Source organism: Lagopus leucura, unplaced genomic scaffold (assembly GCF_019238085.1).
Source record: "Lagopus leucura isolate 7727_CA_CO unplaced genomic scaffold, USGS_WTPT01 Super-Scaffold_100002, whole genome shotgun sequence".
Taxonomy (NCBI): domain Eukaryota; kingdom Metazoa; phylum Chordata; class Aves; order Galliformes; family Phasianidae; genus Lagopus; species Lagopus leucura.
Genome location: NW_024962263.1, coordinates 26,636,893 through 26,655,967, shown reverse-complemented (window position 1 = coordinate 26,655,967; position 19,075 = coordinate 26,636,893). Strand labels below are relative to the sequence as shown.

General features: G+C 41.8%; 1 protein-coding gene across 5 annotated transcripts in view; it reads right to left on the bottom strand.

The window, feature by feature from the left end:
- FHOD3 (formin homology 2 domain containing 3) overlaps positions 1 to 15,964 on the bottom strand; it is a 359,344-nt gene extending 343,380 nt beyond the window's left edge. For 3 of the 5 annotated variants that reach the window (XM_042868617.1, XM_042868618.1, XM_042868619.1), the window contains exon 1: positions 15,764 to 15,963. In XM_042868617.1, coding sequence (XP_042724551.1) covers positions 15,764 to 15,928 — 165 coding nt within the window. In that variant the 5' untranslated portion in view covers positions 15,929 to 15,963. Of the gene's footprint in view, positions 1 to 15,763 lie in introns of all 5 variants that reach the window. The other 2 variants (XM_042868621.1, XM_042868620.1) reach the window with 1 other exon arrangement.
- Positions 15,965 to 19,075: the final 3,111 nt, after the last annotated feature.

The window sequence follows — 19,075 nt, the reverse complement described above, 5'->3', positions numbered from 1 at the left end:
CTCCTGGTACACACTCAGGCACAATTTCTGAGGAAGATACTGGGAGTCTGCATGGCCACCTATAGAGATAGCCGGATTCTGTACCCAGAAGTTGAAGCTTGCAAAAAGGTATACTAGGAAATATCAAACAGGAAGATGTGAAGGCCCTGATTTGCTAGGAGCAATCAAACAAGTTGGTGTCCCACCCCTCTGGAGTGACAGGAACCATATCATAATCATGGTCATACTGACTTAAAATCCTCACCCTAAGCCCAGCTCTTTCACAAAGCTTAACACACAGTTGTTCTCATCACCTCCAGTGCCTTAAAGAAGCACTGGGAATCTACTTTATACAGATTTGCTTACAGCATGTAATTTCGTTTAGATCTGAAGGCAGTTTGCTCTTGTGTCAGCCTAGCTACGTTCAGAGAAGATGACGTGTAACAGCAGTACATTTATAAAATTAAAGATGGGCTTGTTGGAAGAAATCATGTCTTGAATCACAGTCAAAAAATTAAAATTTCTTTTATAGTAACCAGGACATGTAACATTTTTCATATAAGAATGAAATCTATTTCTTTTCCTCTCCTTTTTCAGTTAGACATGTTTACAGTAAGAAATCACATTGACAAATAACTGGATTTAAACATGCTAAAGTCTATGCACCCACTGAAAAGCTCAAAGGCACAGTTCATTTGTCCTGACTGCCCTTCTTGAACCATGTGAAAGTATTGATTAGCAGTGAATAACCATGGTCCTTACTAAACAATTAACGGAGATTGTCAACAGCACAGAGCTGCAGTCAATTTCCACCGTACTTATCAATTGTTATGTAAGTGGTAACCTTGTCCTTATGCTGGAGGGGAACCACAAAACATGAAGTTCAGTGTTGCATACAAAATACAGCTATGCTGGAAGTACACAAGACAAATTCCAACAGCAAAGCTTTGCTATTTATGCTTACATGTCTGTTAACTCCAGTGTTATGCATCCCCCAACTAGCTTTGGCACTCCTGGTTTTCCTGACAATCAGGGAAGAGAAAAAAACAAACAAGAAAAAACCAAACCAAATTTAAAAAAAAAAAAAAAAAAAATGACAAAAACAACCAACAACTTCCTACATACATTTTGCAATCTTGGCCACATAGGCACCAGATTCAAAGTTCCTGTCCCCAAAGCAACCTTCATGACTCGGGCCTCACACGAGGTATTCTGGGCAGCTATCACCTTAATCTCGGGCTAAGATCAAACCACAGGAAACAGCGCCAGGCTACAAAGCCAGCCACTGTCCTCCTGAGAAAAGGCAGCAAATAGAAAGCAATGTAGAATTTAAGAACAGCTTGGTTTGGAAAGGACTTAAAAGACGATTTAGTTCCAAGCACCTGACATAGGCAGGTCCTGATACTGAAATACCCCATGAGACAAGAGTGTAAGACACAAGCAGCTGAACCACAACACCCAACGCAGTTCCCCAAGACTGCCAACCAAGTCTTGCAGATGGAAATCAGAGGTCAGTGCTACAAGTGAAATCTGGAACCCTTCTGAAGTAGTAAAGCACTAGTGGACTGGATATTTCAGACATTAAGCATGAGCAGTACATTTTTAACATGGCATTACCAATAGCATAAGTGTGGATTTTAAACATTTGTGCATGTGAATGGCAATGTGAGCTATGGGAGTTGAGTGCCTTGTAAAGCGAAGACAACAATCAATGTGTGGGTGACAGAACCCAGCTCTCAGTCACCCCATTTGGTGAGACAAAAAAAAATCAGAAAGCAAACTGATGACAACAAAGATTACGCACAGCTTTAGTGCACAGACTGTCATGTCACAGAAGGCATAAAAGCACCTCAGCACATAAATTTAGCCATAACATGTAGGTCTGCAGATTCTCAGGGGCTGACCCAGGCTTCCTTGCTTTTCTTCCTCTACGACCTCCTTCGGAATTGAGTATCAGATAACCCAGGCTACATTTCAGAGGCGTGGTACATTTAGCACAAAATATTCAACAGGTTCCTTTCCCAAGTCATTCCCATTATTTTTGGTATACTATGCTAATATTCCAAGTAATTCAGTAATTTCCAAAAAGACAAGTCATTGCTCAACAATGTCACGATAATGAATTGACCCTTCTTTGGTTGGAAGTGATAAAATAGTTGCCAAAACCTCAATAGGATGCTAAGAGAAAGGAATTTATACTCATTACAGTGCACTCAAATTTGCACTGAGACCACTTTCAATGTACAAACCAATGCACTGGGTTACCCTTAAGCACACCACGTTTCACATGGCTTTACTGTCTGGGGTATCCCCTTATCACAGAGGGAACTGCATTTCTTTAGCTTTCAAATCCATAACAACATGAAAACAAATGCAACAAATTCTATCAGCGATTACTGGCTGACTGTAATACAAGCCTAAAATATGACTGCTGACAACATAATCATTCCAGTACAAAGTAGGATGTAGTTTTCCAGGAAAAAGAAAAAAGTGTATAATTATCAAATTTAACGGACACATTAAAACTAAAATTCATTTAATCTTATATTAAGATTAAATAACGTGACAGAGTGATCAAAGTACACTAAGGAAGGAGCAATAGGCAAGAGAAGTACATAGTCTCAAAAAAGGTAGGATAAAAGACATGTCAGCCGTGCTTAGAGGCACTTAAGTGTCAAATCAAACAGTATCAATTCTGTAGTTGAAAGAAGCATCTTGTTTCGGATAATAAAAACTATTTTAACTTGCTCAAGAATAGCTTACCGTAGTAGCTTACTTCATAAGGCAGTCCTCCACTATAAAGCAAAAGGTCTTTATCAAAGAAGGTCCAAGAGAATTGCTGAGCTGCACTTTAAGGCCATATTCGTGACTCACCAGTCCATAGCATTCACTTCATATGACTAAAAATTCCAGAAAAAATGCCTCCTCTGACCATACCATGCAAGCTTTATACTTGGGGAAACAAAGTCAGTTCAGATGTAGCTTTACAGGTATTACTTACCTCAAAGAAATGGCATACTGAAGTTATAACACATTTCATCTGGTATACATTAAATTGAATCTTTTTCCTTACAGCAAATGTAAGCACTTGTCACTACAATACTGATGAGATACAAGCACCGTTTTTCTCTTGGACCAATAAAATAGCTGAATATCACTTTGCGAAATGAATTTCAAAAGTTCTCAGGGGCTGGCTCAAGCATATAGTAATAACTGAGGCTGGAAAGAATGTTTTGTTCAAAACAAGCATATTTTAACCTTATTTTGACTTACAGAAGCTTGGGAAGTTTAAAGGCAGTAAATTTAATACTCTATTATATTACAATTTGGAGATGGAGGAGTGTTAATCTATTTTCCCCAGGACAAGAAAAAGAAAATAACACATCGTACAAAAAAAAGCTTACTCATCAGTTCAGTGCTTCGTTTTGCTTTGTATTGCCTTAGGAGGCTGTGTTAAGAGCACAATGTAATATCCAAACAGCTTAAGTAGAATGTTAACTCTAATACCTGCTGGCAGCAACAATAGCATTTAAACAATTTGCAACTAGGAAGCATTCAGCTAAAGCTCTTCTCATGGAATCCCAAAAGCTTTTCTCCTCTATCTACCCACACTCGTTCCAATGAGCTAAAGGGCTGTGCTCCAAAACTTCTCATCTTTTTGGAAAGAAGGAACAGCTATCACCCAATAGTTATCACAGGAACAAGACCAAATATTTATTTGGCATACCCTATTCTGACACAAAGGTACTCATGCATCCATGGGCAAGTTAAAACCTTTATAATATGGACAAGGTGTATTTGTTTCTTCCTTTTGCACTGGAGTAGTTCCAACAGCATATACCCTCACATAAAGGGCTTCAAAGCTTTAAACCTCCTCAGTTGTAGACACAAGCTCTTCACTCAGACTCCAAGAAATTACAAGTCAGCCTTGCATTACCCAGTGCAAGCATCTCTGCAACTCGCGGTACACATTTTCCAACTGCAAATAAGAACATGGGCATGAGTATACAAATCTTCCAATATGAGATTGTAAAGCACAGTGTTAGTGCAATTCCACGACTGGCTTTTCCTTCTGTTACACTGCAGGTTATGACAGCACCCTTTTCACAGGCAGCACTTCAGGAATTGCTACTGAGAATGAAAACACTGGTTTCTTTTACAGTACCCAAAGACAGGACGAAGGGCAACAGGCATAAACTGGAACCCAGGAAGTCCTATATGAACAGGAGGGAAAAAAAAGCCTCTTTGAGAATGACAGACAATTGGAACAGCCTGCCCACAGAGGCAGTGGAGTCTCCTTTTCTGGACTTACTCAAAACCCACATGGATGCCTTCCTGAGTAACCTACTCTAGGGAATCTGCTTTAGCAAGGGGTTGGACTAGACGACTTCCAGGGGTCCCTTCCAGCCCCTACGGTTCTGTGATAGAAGCATTTGCTCTTGAGCACAATGCCATGATTTCCAGGCTTTAAAAAACTACTTTTCTTGAAGAAAAGATAAATAAATAAATACAGTCACTCTATGGGCCACTTTTCTTTCTTCACCTACCGTAAGCAACAAAAGCAGCAGGCACTGGTTACACACACTTAAGACAGTTGTCCCACCACACAGTGTCTATCATCATGGTTTAATCAATCAGAAACAGTTACTACAAAGGGCAAAAAACCTGCTAGTGGAAGCTGACTGACAGTGACCTGCAAACCACCTCACCTTGTAAACCGAGCTTGCACCTCCCGATACAGTGCAAAATAGATTATATTGCAAAGAAAACAAGTCTCATCATAACACCTAATATAAAAAGTTACAACTGATAAAAAACACAGTTTAAGAGAGATGCTAAATTTGGCTAACAACCTGCTCACTGCTATATTTCTGTTTCCAAGCCTAATACAGACCTCCCCTCCCCCCAACACACAGTCTCCTCAAATCCATCAGCCTTCAGTTCTGGTAGGAAGGTGGCTTAAAAAACAACTGGGACCATAAAAAATAGCAGTAAGAGTAGTAGGTCATATTTATTTTTAAATAGCCAAACACACTGCTCATTAAAAAGGTAACATGCAGGAATGAGTTCATCTTCAATATTAACCTTCCATGACTCACCTACAGAATATACTTCAGTACTGACTTCAATTACTTAGATGTAACCAATTTGAGAAGACAGAGGCAGATTCAAAACTGCTTTAAGTTCCACTATGTATACACACAATTCAAGAAAATAGTTTCATGGTAATTACTTGTAGTTTAATTTGACTTAATTTCATTTTTCTTGATTTTAGCATAAGAACACATAAATGGATTACCTTGCAGCATGAAATCCATGGCAATTCCTTCTAAAGAATTCAATAAGGAATTCTTTAATCATTTGATTATTTCTCCAAAGTATATTTTATGAGCTGATGCTTAATTATCTCAGGAGATCTAGTTTACAGTTTTTATTTCAAGATGTGCAATTTGGTGGATAAAGAACATGGGAGCATGATTTCAGTCTCCACTGAGACATCTTAAAATAACCCTAGCTGGTAACTACTAGTGAGATAGCAGGCTCTTCTCTCTGTTGGCTGCATATTTCTTTCTCAACTATTTGCTGGAATACAAGCAACAAATCATACCAAACAAAGGGAATAAACATAATTTAATTTACACTTCAATGAAAAATATTTCTAATCTGTCCCCCCCCCCCCCCCCCCCACACACTTCAATCACATATTGCATTACTGATTTCCAAATGCTATGGCCTATTACTAGTGGCTTTCCCACAGAAGTAACATCCATCTAAAGAATGGCCTTAAGGTAAAGGCATTCTTTCAGCAGCCCAACAGAACTATCAAAGAAGTTAACAAAGTAGGCCATTTATTTGAGGTGTGACCACACTAGCAATATTCATCAGTTTAAGATATCACTTTAGTCAAGCATAACGTCCTAGAAGTCACTGAACAGCATCTTGCCTATTGCTTTTGTCAAGTTGTAATTATGTCATATTAGCACCAAACTGCATGTCTGGATGCAGGCTATTTTTAGGCTGCAATTCAATTGGCACTCTTACAATGACTGGGATTAAAGCTCCAAGACAGCCAAGTTACTGTATATAGGCCAAATGCAATTACATGTTGAAACACGCTGCAGGAACATGATCATGCTCAGCAGTCAGCATGGTGAGGAACAGCACTAGGAAGACACTTGCTACATGCTAGCAAATGCATTTGCTAGCAGAGTGAATGCTTTTATCTTGCCTGTCTCAATTAAGAGCCCACAAAGGAAAACATTAAAACAAACGATAGTCTTACTCCAGTCCCCTACAGTTTGATTTAGTGCTTATGACAGAAAGATAACATTTTGGCAACCTTGAAAATCAATATTCTTTACCTTTACTGGCAGCTGTTCAGATGACTTAATTCTGTCAACACAGAAGTAGCCCACTTCAGTCCTGCCCTGAAAATAGTCCCAAGCATGAAACAACACAGTCCTCACCCTGAACACTCTTTAACTTCTGTGCAGAGTAGCTTGTGAAGGGCCTGTTTTTAAAGGGCTTTTACAAGGATGCTCTAAAATATCTGCCAAAAAATACATGTACATATTTTAAGCTTCTTCTTCCTCAAGCTACTCAATGTATTTGTTTTTTTCATACATTCAAGTATTAACTACTAAGTTAAAACGCTAAGCTCTGATTGACTTGCTAATCTTGGAGTCATGTTCTTAGGCCTTCCCTTTGTAACTACATGTACATTTCCTGCATAACGAACAACTTCAAACCTAGGGCCTAAAACACTCAGGACTTAACGTTTTGAGACTGTGAAAACAAAAAACAAAAAAAGAAAAAAAAAACACCACAACATCATCATTTATCCTTTAGGATATTTTTACATAAGAGTAAATAGGCACTGGAATGGGCTGTCCAGGGAGGTGGTGGAGTCAGCAACCCTGAAGATGTTCAAGGAAGAATTGGACATTGTGATGAGGGACATGTTTGAGTGAGAACTACTAGTGATGGGTGAATGGTTGGACTGGGTGATCCCGTGGGTCTCTTCCAACCTTGGTGATTCTATGAGTCTCTGAACTTTGACTAGCAATGACCATTACAAGATGCAAGTCATTTAGGCAACAGATCTAACAGATCACATCAGACACATCTACCTTAAGTACATATTTCTCCTGTACCTTTCTTTTCCACTGCAAATTAAGCCAGAACATCTTGTGATCACTAAAAAGCTGTAAGTCTTGCACATTTATAAGAAAAGCTTGACTCACCTGACAGCGTAATACAGAATACTTTGGGGAAAAAAAAAAAGTTGCAATGAACACGAGAACAAGTCACGTGCAGAGATAGAAAAGCACAGATAGTGTCATTTGACCTATCAGTGCCCCTCCTTCTTCAGACCTGACTGCCTTACCTGCTTTCGAAAAACATTCAGCATACATTCCCGTTAATTTCCTATTATAATACAGCATAAAGTACAGCAATGGCAGCAGAGCAGCAAGGTCCTAGGCTGCAGCAAGTAAGGACTTACTCAAATACAACAGCCACAGGTATAGAAATAAAAGAAAGAAGCTGCTTACCTTTAGAAGGCCTCAGGTATGCAAGGTTCTCCAGCAAGATACCCTTGCCTCTACTACCAACCCTTAAATGAGGTCTGGGAAGGGGTGGATCCTGGCTTCACCCCTTCCAGTCACTCAGGTACATTGCATACACCTGAGCTCCCCTGGGTTGGCCCTACCTTCCTATCAGGTGCTCAATCGATGTTTCAAGCCCTGCTTTAGCATTTCCACTATACCTGTAAAGACATCTAAAGGAAGAAGTTTGAAGAAAATTGCCTCATGATAGAAAGTCTTTAAGACTGAAAGTAGTAGCAAAGGTGGTAGTCTTCAAACCATCATTCTTGCAACCAGACACAGCTCACCACCTTTCCTTAGCACCAACTACTACAAGGCTTCTCAGTCCTTTCACCTCTTCCAATGAAAAAAAAGCCATGAAAGAGTATCCCACAAATTCACTTACTTTTTTTGACAGAAAGCAGTTAACCACAAAGATCCCAACGACCTGTGAAAGTTAACTGCATAAATGAACCTCACAACTTCAGAATTTTCCTTTTTTTTTTTTTTCCCCCAAAGACTAAAGAAAATCACCTTGTTTGTTTGTTTGTTTGTTTTTCCATACTGCTGATCACTCCTACTTCTCCAGGTGCTCATTGCCTTTAATTGCCCCACTCCTTCAAGACTGCTGAACTACTCAGGTGCAAGGAATAAAGTGCAACAGGCATCCTTAATTCTCTCTCTGACAAACCTGGGGGAGTCTACACCACGAGAGACTTCACCATGTCCCATAAGTAGAGCAGAGGACAACAACTCTTTGCAAGCAAAACTCTCTCACAATGCTGGAGATGAAGAGAAAACAAAACAAGAAACTCTACCCTCTTTGTGGAGCCACAAGTCACACTGCAGGGGCAGCTGCTGCAGTGTAGTAATAAAAAGCAGTTAGATAAGATACCAATTTTTTCTGAATCCTAGAAAAGTCCCACTTTCATCTGCCCTACAGCTAGATAAGTGCCACCAACTCACTCTGGTTGTGTATTACAAGTTATTTATGACAATTTTTTCTCACCTTAACAATATCAAGAGTTTAACTATTAGTGATCCCAGCAACACCAGGTCCAGTTTTTCCAAGAATATGTATTTTGTCTTAAAAAACCTTCTAGTACTATGACTAAAGGAGAGTAAGCCACTTTTTCAGTTGCCTCACTCTGTGTTATAGAGCCTACTAAGACATAAAATCATGACTGATATTACCAAGAGATTAATAATAATGCTTTGGCTTGTAGTGACTCGGCATCCAGGATGAAAATTAAGAGTTTTTCAGGACTTTGTAATTCACATAAATATTGTTCTCACAGTTTAGTAGTATGACTGCTAAAGTCAAACAGTCACACTGAAAATGAAGAAAAAAGTCTAAGGTTTTGTGCTTTTTTTCAAAAAAAAAAGCGTTCTTAAAAATGCTTGTAATTAAAGAATTATTTCTTTATAAGTGTTTGGAATTGTAAACTGCAATGCATTTTATATACATATACATATGCGTTAAGTTGATGACACGTGGAAAGTGAACTTCTAAGCCTCACTCACCTCTCCTTCAATAATTTCATATGCCAGATAGATGCAGATGTTTCTAGGTAGCTGGGCCTACCAGAGAATAGACTGCTACTTTTGTCCCAACTTGTTCCTGTGCTAAAAACATGTAACAACATTCCTTGCTGTCTTCTTAATAACTGTAATACAATATAAAGTTAATATTAATATAATGCAATCCAGGTGGTGTGGAAAGTGATGACAGAAGTATAGAGGCTGGCACTCTTTCCTCTGAGCCAGTAATGAAGTAATATTCCAGTACATAGGTACAGCCTACTGACGCACTGTTTATCAAAGAAGTGTACAGTCCCAGTTCAGACCACTTGGGCTCACTGAAAAATTCATTTTTTGAAACACAGAGGTCCCAACCTGTGCTCCTCAAATTCTAGGCAGACTGACTGCATTACTTTAAAGTTTTAAATGGGTACAAGTTTCTCTTCCAGTCAACTGTGGTTCTGTGGTTCTTTTAAACAGGTGCTGCAGAGAGGTGTGGGTGCTTCGACAGCCAAGAAGGTGGACTGTAAAGCTGAGAGAACCATCATAGGTGAGAATGTGATAGAAGGGTAATTTAACACCCGTTTGCATTACATGGGGCAGTGTATACAGGAGGACAGCCAAGCAAGCCAGATGAGATAGAAAAAAAAAAAAAGACCCTAATTACTTACAAGATAGGATAGCTGTGCAAGCACAGTAAAGAGAACACAACTCCAAAAAGTTTTTAGAAGTCTTGTTCTTATATGGGACAGCAAAAGAGTAGACTGCAGCACACCAACTTCACATCTTTCTTTGATCTTTCCTTCACCAACACAGATACAGACTGAAGCCTTCTAAGTCTCTTGCTAACTGAAGCTGTCAGCAATCTTCATAGAGCTCTTTCAGAAGAGTTTGGAAGAAAGGACCTATCTACAACTAGATTTGGAAGAAAACTTTGAAATCTGTAACTGCAAGTACAAGACCTGAGGAATTACAGCAGCAAGGTCTAACTCCTCCTTTCTTTGATTAAAAATATCCTACAGTGATATAAATTTTCATACACAGAATGTGACTGAACCAATTTCAAAATCTAACAGCACTATAAGATCTATGAAGTTGACACCATGCTTTTTTCCAATCATTCTTAAAACTACAAAAACTTTCGAGCCATCAGCAGCTAAGCGACTTAAAAGAGAAATGTTCAGTTCAGCCCCTAGAGCTCTGAGATTGTTCTGCTCCACTGCTTTTGCAATACACTTTTCAAGACTAAATCACACAACTAAGCCAAACTGAACTATAACTTGTTAAAACTATCACTGAACAAAAGAACCTTGCAAGGATTTCAAAGACCTCATACGTTAAACTGTCCAAATCCAGCATTTTACAGTCAAATTGTCCCTGCTGTACCAGGATCTTAGCTTCTTTGAAGGCCAATACTGCTGAAAATAACAAGCTGCCAGACGCTGGGTAGTTTTTGTGGTTATGCTTCCAAGTATATTTATGCTCTCCTATAGTATCATGCTCCAAACAGGACTCTGATGCAGATCATGCTCTCAAGTCAAAAACAGAGCCTGATCCTACCATGTTTTCCTTAGTAAACCACTCTGGGGTCAATCTCTTGAAGTATGAGGTTTTGGAAACTCTAGAAACTCTTGGTTAAATCTGGAACCTGCTGGAAATAACTGCTCTGTTAAACTCTCTTCTCTAAAAGGATGAGAAAGGGCTTCACCAGCCCTGAACATCGAAGATGTTCACCAGCCTCAGAAAGAATTTGAAAGACCTGGTCATCTTAATGGCCCTTGACTGATATATTCCTCAGCTAACTCATTCCAATCCTCTGCAGTGATACCTGAAGAAGATATCAGCCAGTTTCCTTTGTCTGTGTGCTTATTTTGGGTCCAAAGGAGAGCATAAAGATGATGATAGGGCGGAACACTTCTCCTATGAAGAAAGGTTGGGGGACCTGGGCTTGTTTAACTTGGAGAAGACTCTGGGGGAGACCTCACTGTGGCCCTTCAGCACTTGGAGGGAGCTCATAAGCAGGAGAGAGACAAACTTTTTACACAGTCTGATAGTAATAAGACAAAGCTTTAAACTAAAAGAAGTGAAAATTAGGCTAGAGGCCCTGGCACTGGCTGTCCAGAGAAGCTATGGATTGCCCATCCCTGGGGACATTCAAGGCCAGGTTGGATGGGGCCCCATCAGCCTAATCTGGTGGGTGGCAGCCCTGCCAACATCAAGAGGATTGGAATGAGACGATCTTTCATCTTTCCCTTCCAACTTAGGCCATTCGATGATTCTGTGATTTTCCAAGATACAAATAGGAAAAGATTTTGTCTTCTATTCTTCAGATCCAGGGAAAAGCATAGCGGAGCCAAACCAAAAATGCTTTCTTCAGAGAACGGCTGCTCTGCTCTCCAGGATCAAAATCTAAACCATCCCTTTTCTCTTTCTAAATAGCCTCTATGCACCAAGTCATTTCTTAATGCCACTGAGGCAGCTCACAGGTCTGCTGCTGTAAGAAAACCTGAAGGTGCTGGCAGGATTATATCCTCTGGCACTGAGTTCTGCACCAAAGCTGAGCCTCATGCCAGGACACGGCCCTGTGGAACAGTCCCTGCTGTCAGTTTGCATCACACCATATCCTGAGTTAGCCATGGCTTTTAATCAAGGGTTAAATTCCTTCTTCTTTATGAATGAAACTCCACAATCCCTCTTCTAGTGCCAACTGCATTTATTTGCTTATAACACTGCTTTTTGAATGACACTGTTCCTATTTACAAAATCTTGGAGAAGCTGCCTCTTTTTTTTTTTTTTTTTTTTTTTCCCCAAGAGAGAACAAGAGGTGTAACTACGTACTGTTACAACATTATACCTCTCCCTTTCCACCTGGACAACCAGTACACCACATGCACAAGGAAATTTTTTTTTGTTTTCCCCTATCAAATGAAGTATTTAAATTACGTTTTTTCATAAATTGAACAGTGTGATTTCCTATACTATTATGAACATACAATTCCTACATAGCTGCCCTAAACAGTACACTAAACAGCACATTGGAATATGAGAATGGAATATGGTAACATACTCAGCACACTGTAATTATATGAATAAGATCTCTTAAAAAAAAAAAAAAAAAAAAGCATACCACTTGACATTGGCCATGTATATATATCCACTCTCCTGAATGACCCTGTGTCAGCAAGTCAGAAGTATCAAGTAACTCAAAGCAATTCAAAACCAACAAACCCAAAGTACCAAATTAGATTCAAAGAGCATTATTGGCACAGGGCCCAAGCCACAAATTTAGATCCAGTCCTGAATTTTCTCAACGTTCACAGAAATGTGCAAAAGGGCCATCTGAATTCACAGTCCAGACTAGATCCAGTTCTCATTAGTACTACGGACAACGAGAAAGATAGAACAACAATATTCCAAACCAATGGGGTAAAAGCCAAATCTGAAATAACACCTTGAGCACTCAAACCAATAAAAGCAACCCACAAAAACTCTGTAATGTAATCTCAACAAGATTTTGCAGACAAGACTAGAAATACTGTGATAGAATTTGTGGTACTTAATTGTATCTACACATGTCATCATCTCAGTCAAATCAGCATCAAGGCATCTTAAGCCACCATGCTTTCCTGGTGAGCAATCCTGACCTGACCACAGTGCCCCATGGAATTGGACTTGGCACATCTGCCCCAGGCACACTAGGCAGAACCAAATGCATTACAGTGCAGGGTGAGCTGCTTCATCCAAAGGAATGGCCGTTGGGAAAGCCGTGCACAGAGAGAAGCAGGAAAAAGGGAGAAGGAGGAGGTTTCTTTCCTCTAGAGGGGAACAGGATTGCAGACCCTTCTCTTTTCAGAGTTCCCAGTCAGCCAGTTAGAATTTTTCACCTCATCCACATACTTAAAGCATTCAGGGTTGTAAATCCCATCCCAGACAGCATTCATGAACCCGAGTCATCTAACTTCAGTGCACTCCTCCACAGGAATCTAAAGACACTGCCATTCGGAAGACACTTTACGGATTGAAACTTGCTTCCAAACCTAAGTGTAACCTTAAAAGGAAAATTCTTCTTGATTTCACTTGTTTTATTTCCAAAGAATTGAATTGCCACTTGGAGACAAACTCTGACATTTGTTCATTACAAAAAGCCAATACCATAATTCTATGACAGCTGACTGATTTTTCATTTAAATTTTAAGGGGGTGTATTGGTAATGTATAACAATATTTCAACTTACAGTGACTTACAGTGACAAGTTACTCTAGTATTAACTACAAAACTTCTACAACAATCACAAGTTTTAACTCTTTATGTGCATACTACTCTGCAGCTCGTGGTCCAAAGTCACCAAGTGGCACCGTGTTTCCAAGGAATATGTGAACATTCATCTAAATCAAAAGCTGATAACTTGAAAGCAGATTAAAGGAAAAAAGAACATAGGTCACTTTCCTGCAGAACTCAGTGGCAAACATGCCTCCCACTCAGAAGAGATCAGAACTGATATAGACGGGTGTTACTATGTATTTCAGCTAAAAACTGCTAAGTTTGTTTCAAGATTTTTTGCACTAGTCGCCATCAAGATATTAAACAGTCTGTTTAGCCATTAGCTCACTAATTTTCAAAGTAATTAATTAATCAGTCAAACCTTAAATATGTCAGATTGAGCTGACAACTGAATTTTAAGCTGCACTCTGCCTTGACAGATGCATTCCTCTGAGATCACAGAGATCAAGACAAATTTGAGGACAAATGTGGAAGAGCCCTGCTCAGTCAACCCACGTGGTAACCTCCTAGAGACCCAGTGAATACAGCCCGGAGGAAAAGACACAGAAAAAAAAAAAGAAAAGAAAAGAAAAAAAAAACGTCCCCACCACCATAAAAGAAAGTGGGAAGCCTGTCCTTAAAAAGTGACAGAAATCAGTTAACTCGCAAAACTACATCAACACACAAAAAGATCTAATCACAAACACAGAAAGGCTGCGCTAACAGCAAGTGCGCACAAAGAATTAAGCTTTACATGCATTCAGTAAACGTAAACAAGTCTAACCAACTGCATTTTTTTCTCTAGTAAAAGCTAAGGGAATGCCAAGAGACATAATAATTAAGGCACCCCAGAAATAAATAGGCCTTGATTTTGCAAACGCAAAGGTAACTTTAACCGTGTAAGCAGATTCCCACGAGCCTACCCACACAGTTAGAACAGCAGAAACAAATGTTTGCAATAGTCAGAGCCCCAGATTAACAAGTCATTGCCATTAGCTGAGCAGCTATCATTCAATAGCACCTCGAGAGACTTCTGCCATCTTTCATCCTAAGCCTGGAAATCCAGCTTTCAAACATCAAGTAAGCTCCAGAAACACATTTCAGTACACTGAAATGCAGGGCAGGAGTTAAGCACATAGAAGTGATTGTGGATTTGGGGTGGCCCCTCAGGCACAGAATCCTTGGGGATTTTTAGTTAGAAAAGGGTTATAAAGAAATGCACGGACAGCATTGAAAGGGAAGTAATAGCAAAACACAACACAGTGGAATACTCTTGAAAATGAGGTTGCTTTAACTGTAAATCCAGATTAAAAATGATCTTTTTATTTACTTTACGAGGTGTCAGAATCTGCCCTGTCCTTTTAATTAGCTCTGACTCCCAAAAAAGCCTCCCTTGGAAACAATGGGACCAGTCTCTGAATGAGGGAGCACTGAGCACATGAAAACAGAATTGACCCAGTGCACCAAGAACTCCCAACGTTTTTGTGTGCAAGGCAGAGCTCTGCTCTCTGGATGCTGTATCCTTGGCAACTATTATGCAAGAAACTGTTCTACAAATGCAAAACTTCTGTCTGCTCCAAGAGCTTTTCTCTGAAATACTTTTATTGGGCTTTGGATATCCTTAAATCTGAGAGCACACACAGCCCTTTGTCATCTCCCTGCAAGCTCCCCAGAGCAAGATATAATGCAACAAGTAATGTTAAGAGAGTATTTTCCTCCCACTTCATCAGAGAGTGAATAAAAGTTTTACAACTTTTGCCTTGCTTTCTTCTGGGAAAAAAAAAAAACAAAAAAAAAAAAAAAATACAAAAAAAAAAAAAAAAGTCCCTTTTTTTCTTCTGTCTGCCCTGCAGAACTAATGTACAGATGTAAGATAATAGTGAAAGGCCGTTATTATTATGTCAGTCAATGGAACTGCTTTGAAATCTGAAAATTCGAGCCCTATGCCTGGCTGTCCGGCTTCAAGGGCAGCATGCGGGTGCCAGCACACGCCAAGAAGCAGGCAGCAGAGGCAGGTAAGATGTGACAAGGGCTGTGGCGGTGACACGCCGCAGCTCCTGAGCTGTATCAATTGTTTCAAGGGCAGCAGACAGGCTGCTATTTTTACCCAAGCCCTTGCTGTAACCGTCTGGCTCATACAGCCCTGCCAAGCCCAGCTCGGATCCCTCCCGCAGCTCAGCTGTCCCTAAGCCCCGAGGCACTCAGATGGGCCAATGCTGATACCTAACGGGGGGCCGAGGGGGTTGCGGTGGGATTTTTGGATGCCTCCCGGCTTCCTCACCCGACCGCGGCTGCAGGGATTGCCCCGGGGATGCCCGTGGAGCGCGGCTGGGGGCAGCCCCGCATCGCTGCCGTCCCGTCTCCGAGGCTCCGACCGGCTCCTACCTCCGAACCCCCCCTCCCGAATCCCTCCGTACCTTCTGCGGGGCGCGGAGCAGGCGGTGCACGCCGGCCAGCTGCGTGCCGAGCGGGATGTCCTCGCGGAAGGTGTAGAGCGGCGGCCGGGTGGGCTCGGGGAAGTTGGTGCTGTTGAAAGGGTCGGTGTCATCCAGGAACTGCACCCGGCACACCAGCGTGGCCATGGCGCATCCATGCACCGGCGAAGCGGCGGCGCCGGGGGCGAGTGGGCAGCGCAGGGGGCCGCGGGCGCCCCCTCGGCAGCGCGGCGCGGCGCGGCGCTACGTGCCCGCCCGCCGCCCGGCCGCGGCTCGCAGCCCCCGGCTCCCCGCTTTGCGGCACGCCGCGCACCGCCGGCCGTCTCACAGCCGCCGCGCCCCGGGGAGGCGGCCCATGGCCCCTTCCCCGCCGGGATCCGGAGTGCGAGAGCGCTTCAGGCCGACTGAGGAGGAGAAAGAGAAGGAGGAGGAGAAGGAGGAGGCGGCGCCGGAGCCGCGGGGCGCGGGCAGAGCGGCAGCAGCTCCCTCATGCCCGGCAGCAGCACGCCGAGCGGGCAGCGGGACCGCCGCGGCTCCGGCCGGCGCGGGCAGCCTAGCAAAGACGGCGGCGGGCGCCCCCTCGCGGTCATCGGCGGCGGCGCCGCCGCTCCGGAGTCCTCCCCGACAGCCCGCCCGGGCCGAGGTGGGCGGAAAGCGAGGCCGCCTCAGAAGCGTTAAGGGTCTCCGGGCGGCCCCTCCGTGAGGGATAGCGTCGAGGTGCACGTCGGCCCCCGTGGTTGGGGTGGGTCTCAGCACTGCACCACTGGATCGCCTAAATCCCTCGTGTGGTGTTACTGTGGTTCTAAAGGGAGATAACTGAAGTTAAATAATGCCTGCTTAAAAACTGAGGGATGGGAATTAGCCTGAAACATGGTGTCAGACCAACTGTGCTGGGTGGATGTCTCTGTATTCTTATGGAATTCTTGCTGGGTATTGGGGTTGTATATATCTGAGGCTAATTTGGCTTATCAGCCAACACACAGCCCAGGCTGTATCCCCCACACCCATGAGGAGCAATTCATAGAATCATGAAGGTTAGAAGAGACCTCTAAGATCATCTGGTCCAAATGTCAGCCTGTCCCCACCATGCCTACTGACCACGTCCATCAGTGCCACATCCACACTGTTCTTGGGAGACCTTTGGTGAAGTGATTCCATCACTTCCCTGGGGAGCCTCAGTCTCACTTGCCTTAATTCCTTTCTTCCAGTCCAGATGCAGCACACAGCCACTCTGCACTCTGAACTGTCATCTTCTTGAGCCTGTACTATAACCAAATCCACAGGCCTGCCTGGACCATGGACTGGCTGCGTTTCCACGTACTGAGCACAGACCCATCTCTGTCAGCACTCTGGGTGCACCGAGTTTTATAGTGTTACTCCCCACTCTCTGCCTTGTTATCCTTTGTGAGAGGGCAGCAGGACAGGAGTGCCAATGCTGTGAGAAATGGGGGAATTTTTTTGCAGAATGAACTGTCTTAAGCAAGAAAGCATGACTTCTAGGTCATAGCAATTTGATGAAGCAACTGTTTCCTGCCCAAATTTACTGGGTTGGGAATATTTGCCAGCTCTGGGACAAAAGGGGATTTCTGTCCACAAACTATCTGTCCCACTGGCCTTGATATTTGCAGGAATTATTTGTCATGGTTTTGCCTACAGTTACACATATTTTCAGGAAAGAGCATCTAGCACAAAGATTACTGAAATCAGCAAGGATTTTTAAACTCAGAAACTATTTTGCTGTTTCAAGTCTTTCACAGCCAATGTTTTATCCACTTTTTTTTCCTTCTCCCTCAGCTTGGACAAGAAAAGGGCATATGGTTTCTCTTCCCCATTTCTAATCTTTGTTGTGATCCTCATGAACCACCAGAAGTTATGTGTTGGGAAGTCTTTATTTTGAATATTTAGGAATCCTTTATTTTATTTGTATCCAAATGATTTAAAATTCAGATTTTAAGAAAATAATTTCCTATGTATTGTGTATTTAGATCCTAGAAAAAGCAGTATTACTGTCTGTATGCCTGCTTATTTATGCTATATATTTCTGTCACAAGTCTTCTTGACTTCTGTAAAGTCAAGATTAAACAGGATACTTTTTTTTTTGTTAGTCATAATTAAATTATGTGCCATTTATATTAAATTTCCATTATCATAAAACAAATATACATCTGCTGCTAATCTACGATCAGTATTAGGCAGTGTAAGATTGTCATTCATTGGATTAATCCTGACTTTTACTATATTATCTCATTAGAGAGGTATTTGCACTCAGAGGGCACTTTTAAATAAATCACAGAAGCCAAGATTTTGTACAGCATCCATGTGACAACGTCAGCTTTCTTTGCTCCAGTACCAGAAAATGAAAAAATAAATATGAGCATAATCCTTGTAGCCAATGGAGGTCAGATGGTTCAACAGCAGAACAGCTAGCCACAAAACGTAAATCCTATTGAGGAGAGTTAGACATTGTATATCATGAAGATCAATTCAGTTTCCAAATATGACATGACTGGTGTGGGTTCTGCCTGTGGGCAGATTTCTGGAAAGAAAGCAGAGATTGCAAAAATGGAAGGAGCCTGAATTGGCCAGAGTTTTGAGGTGTGTCTACCTGTGCATTTTCCTTATCGTAAACATCCCCAAAACTCCAGATATCTTTGAATAAAACTCTAGATATCTTTGGATATCAGAAGTTGAACTTTATTAGAATTTGAATTAATACAGAGGAAACACAGATCTCCTTGTCAAACAAGAGTAACCTGACAAGGTCAGTGTACGTATGTGCTTATAGCAAGAGAGATGCACTGTTTAAATTCTGCAGCCTTTTGAATGAGCATGGGTGGCTTTTAAAGGAACTTAGCACGTAGTAAAATGCAACCAAACAGCTAGATATTGTCTGTCAGAGGCACACAGCATGATGCAAGACAGACACTGCATCTGGGAAGACAATTAGGGACATGACAAGAACAGGGTATGTGATTGTCACACCCCATTTCTCTTCAGAGAAGATAAGGCCTTCTCAGAGGGCAAGGTGGTTTTTCTTGGTCATGCTGAACAAAACCAGTCTGAGAATTCAGCAGCTTCAGAGAGGCCTCAGCAAATTCCAGGCTGCATCCTGTACACCTTCAAAGGCATAGTGGAAGAGGCAAGCACCAAAGGAAGGCCTTGGAGTCTCTGGCCTTGGGGTCCCTCGGTCCATCTCACAAGCACTTACTGAAAAACAAAGACTGTGCGTGATCAAATACAGATTTAAGATTTCACAGATTTAAGCTCCCAAGTTCTTACAACAAAAGCTTCAGG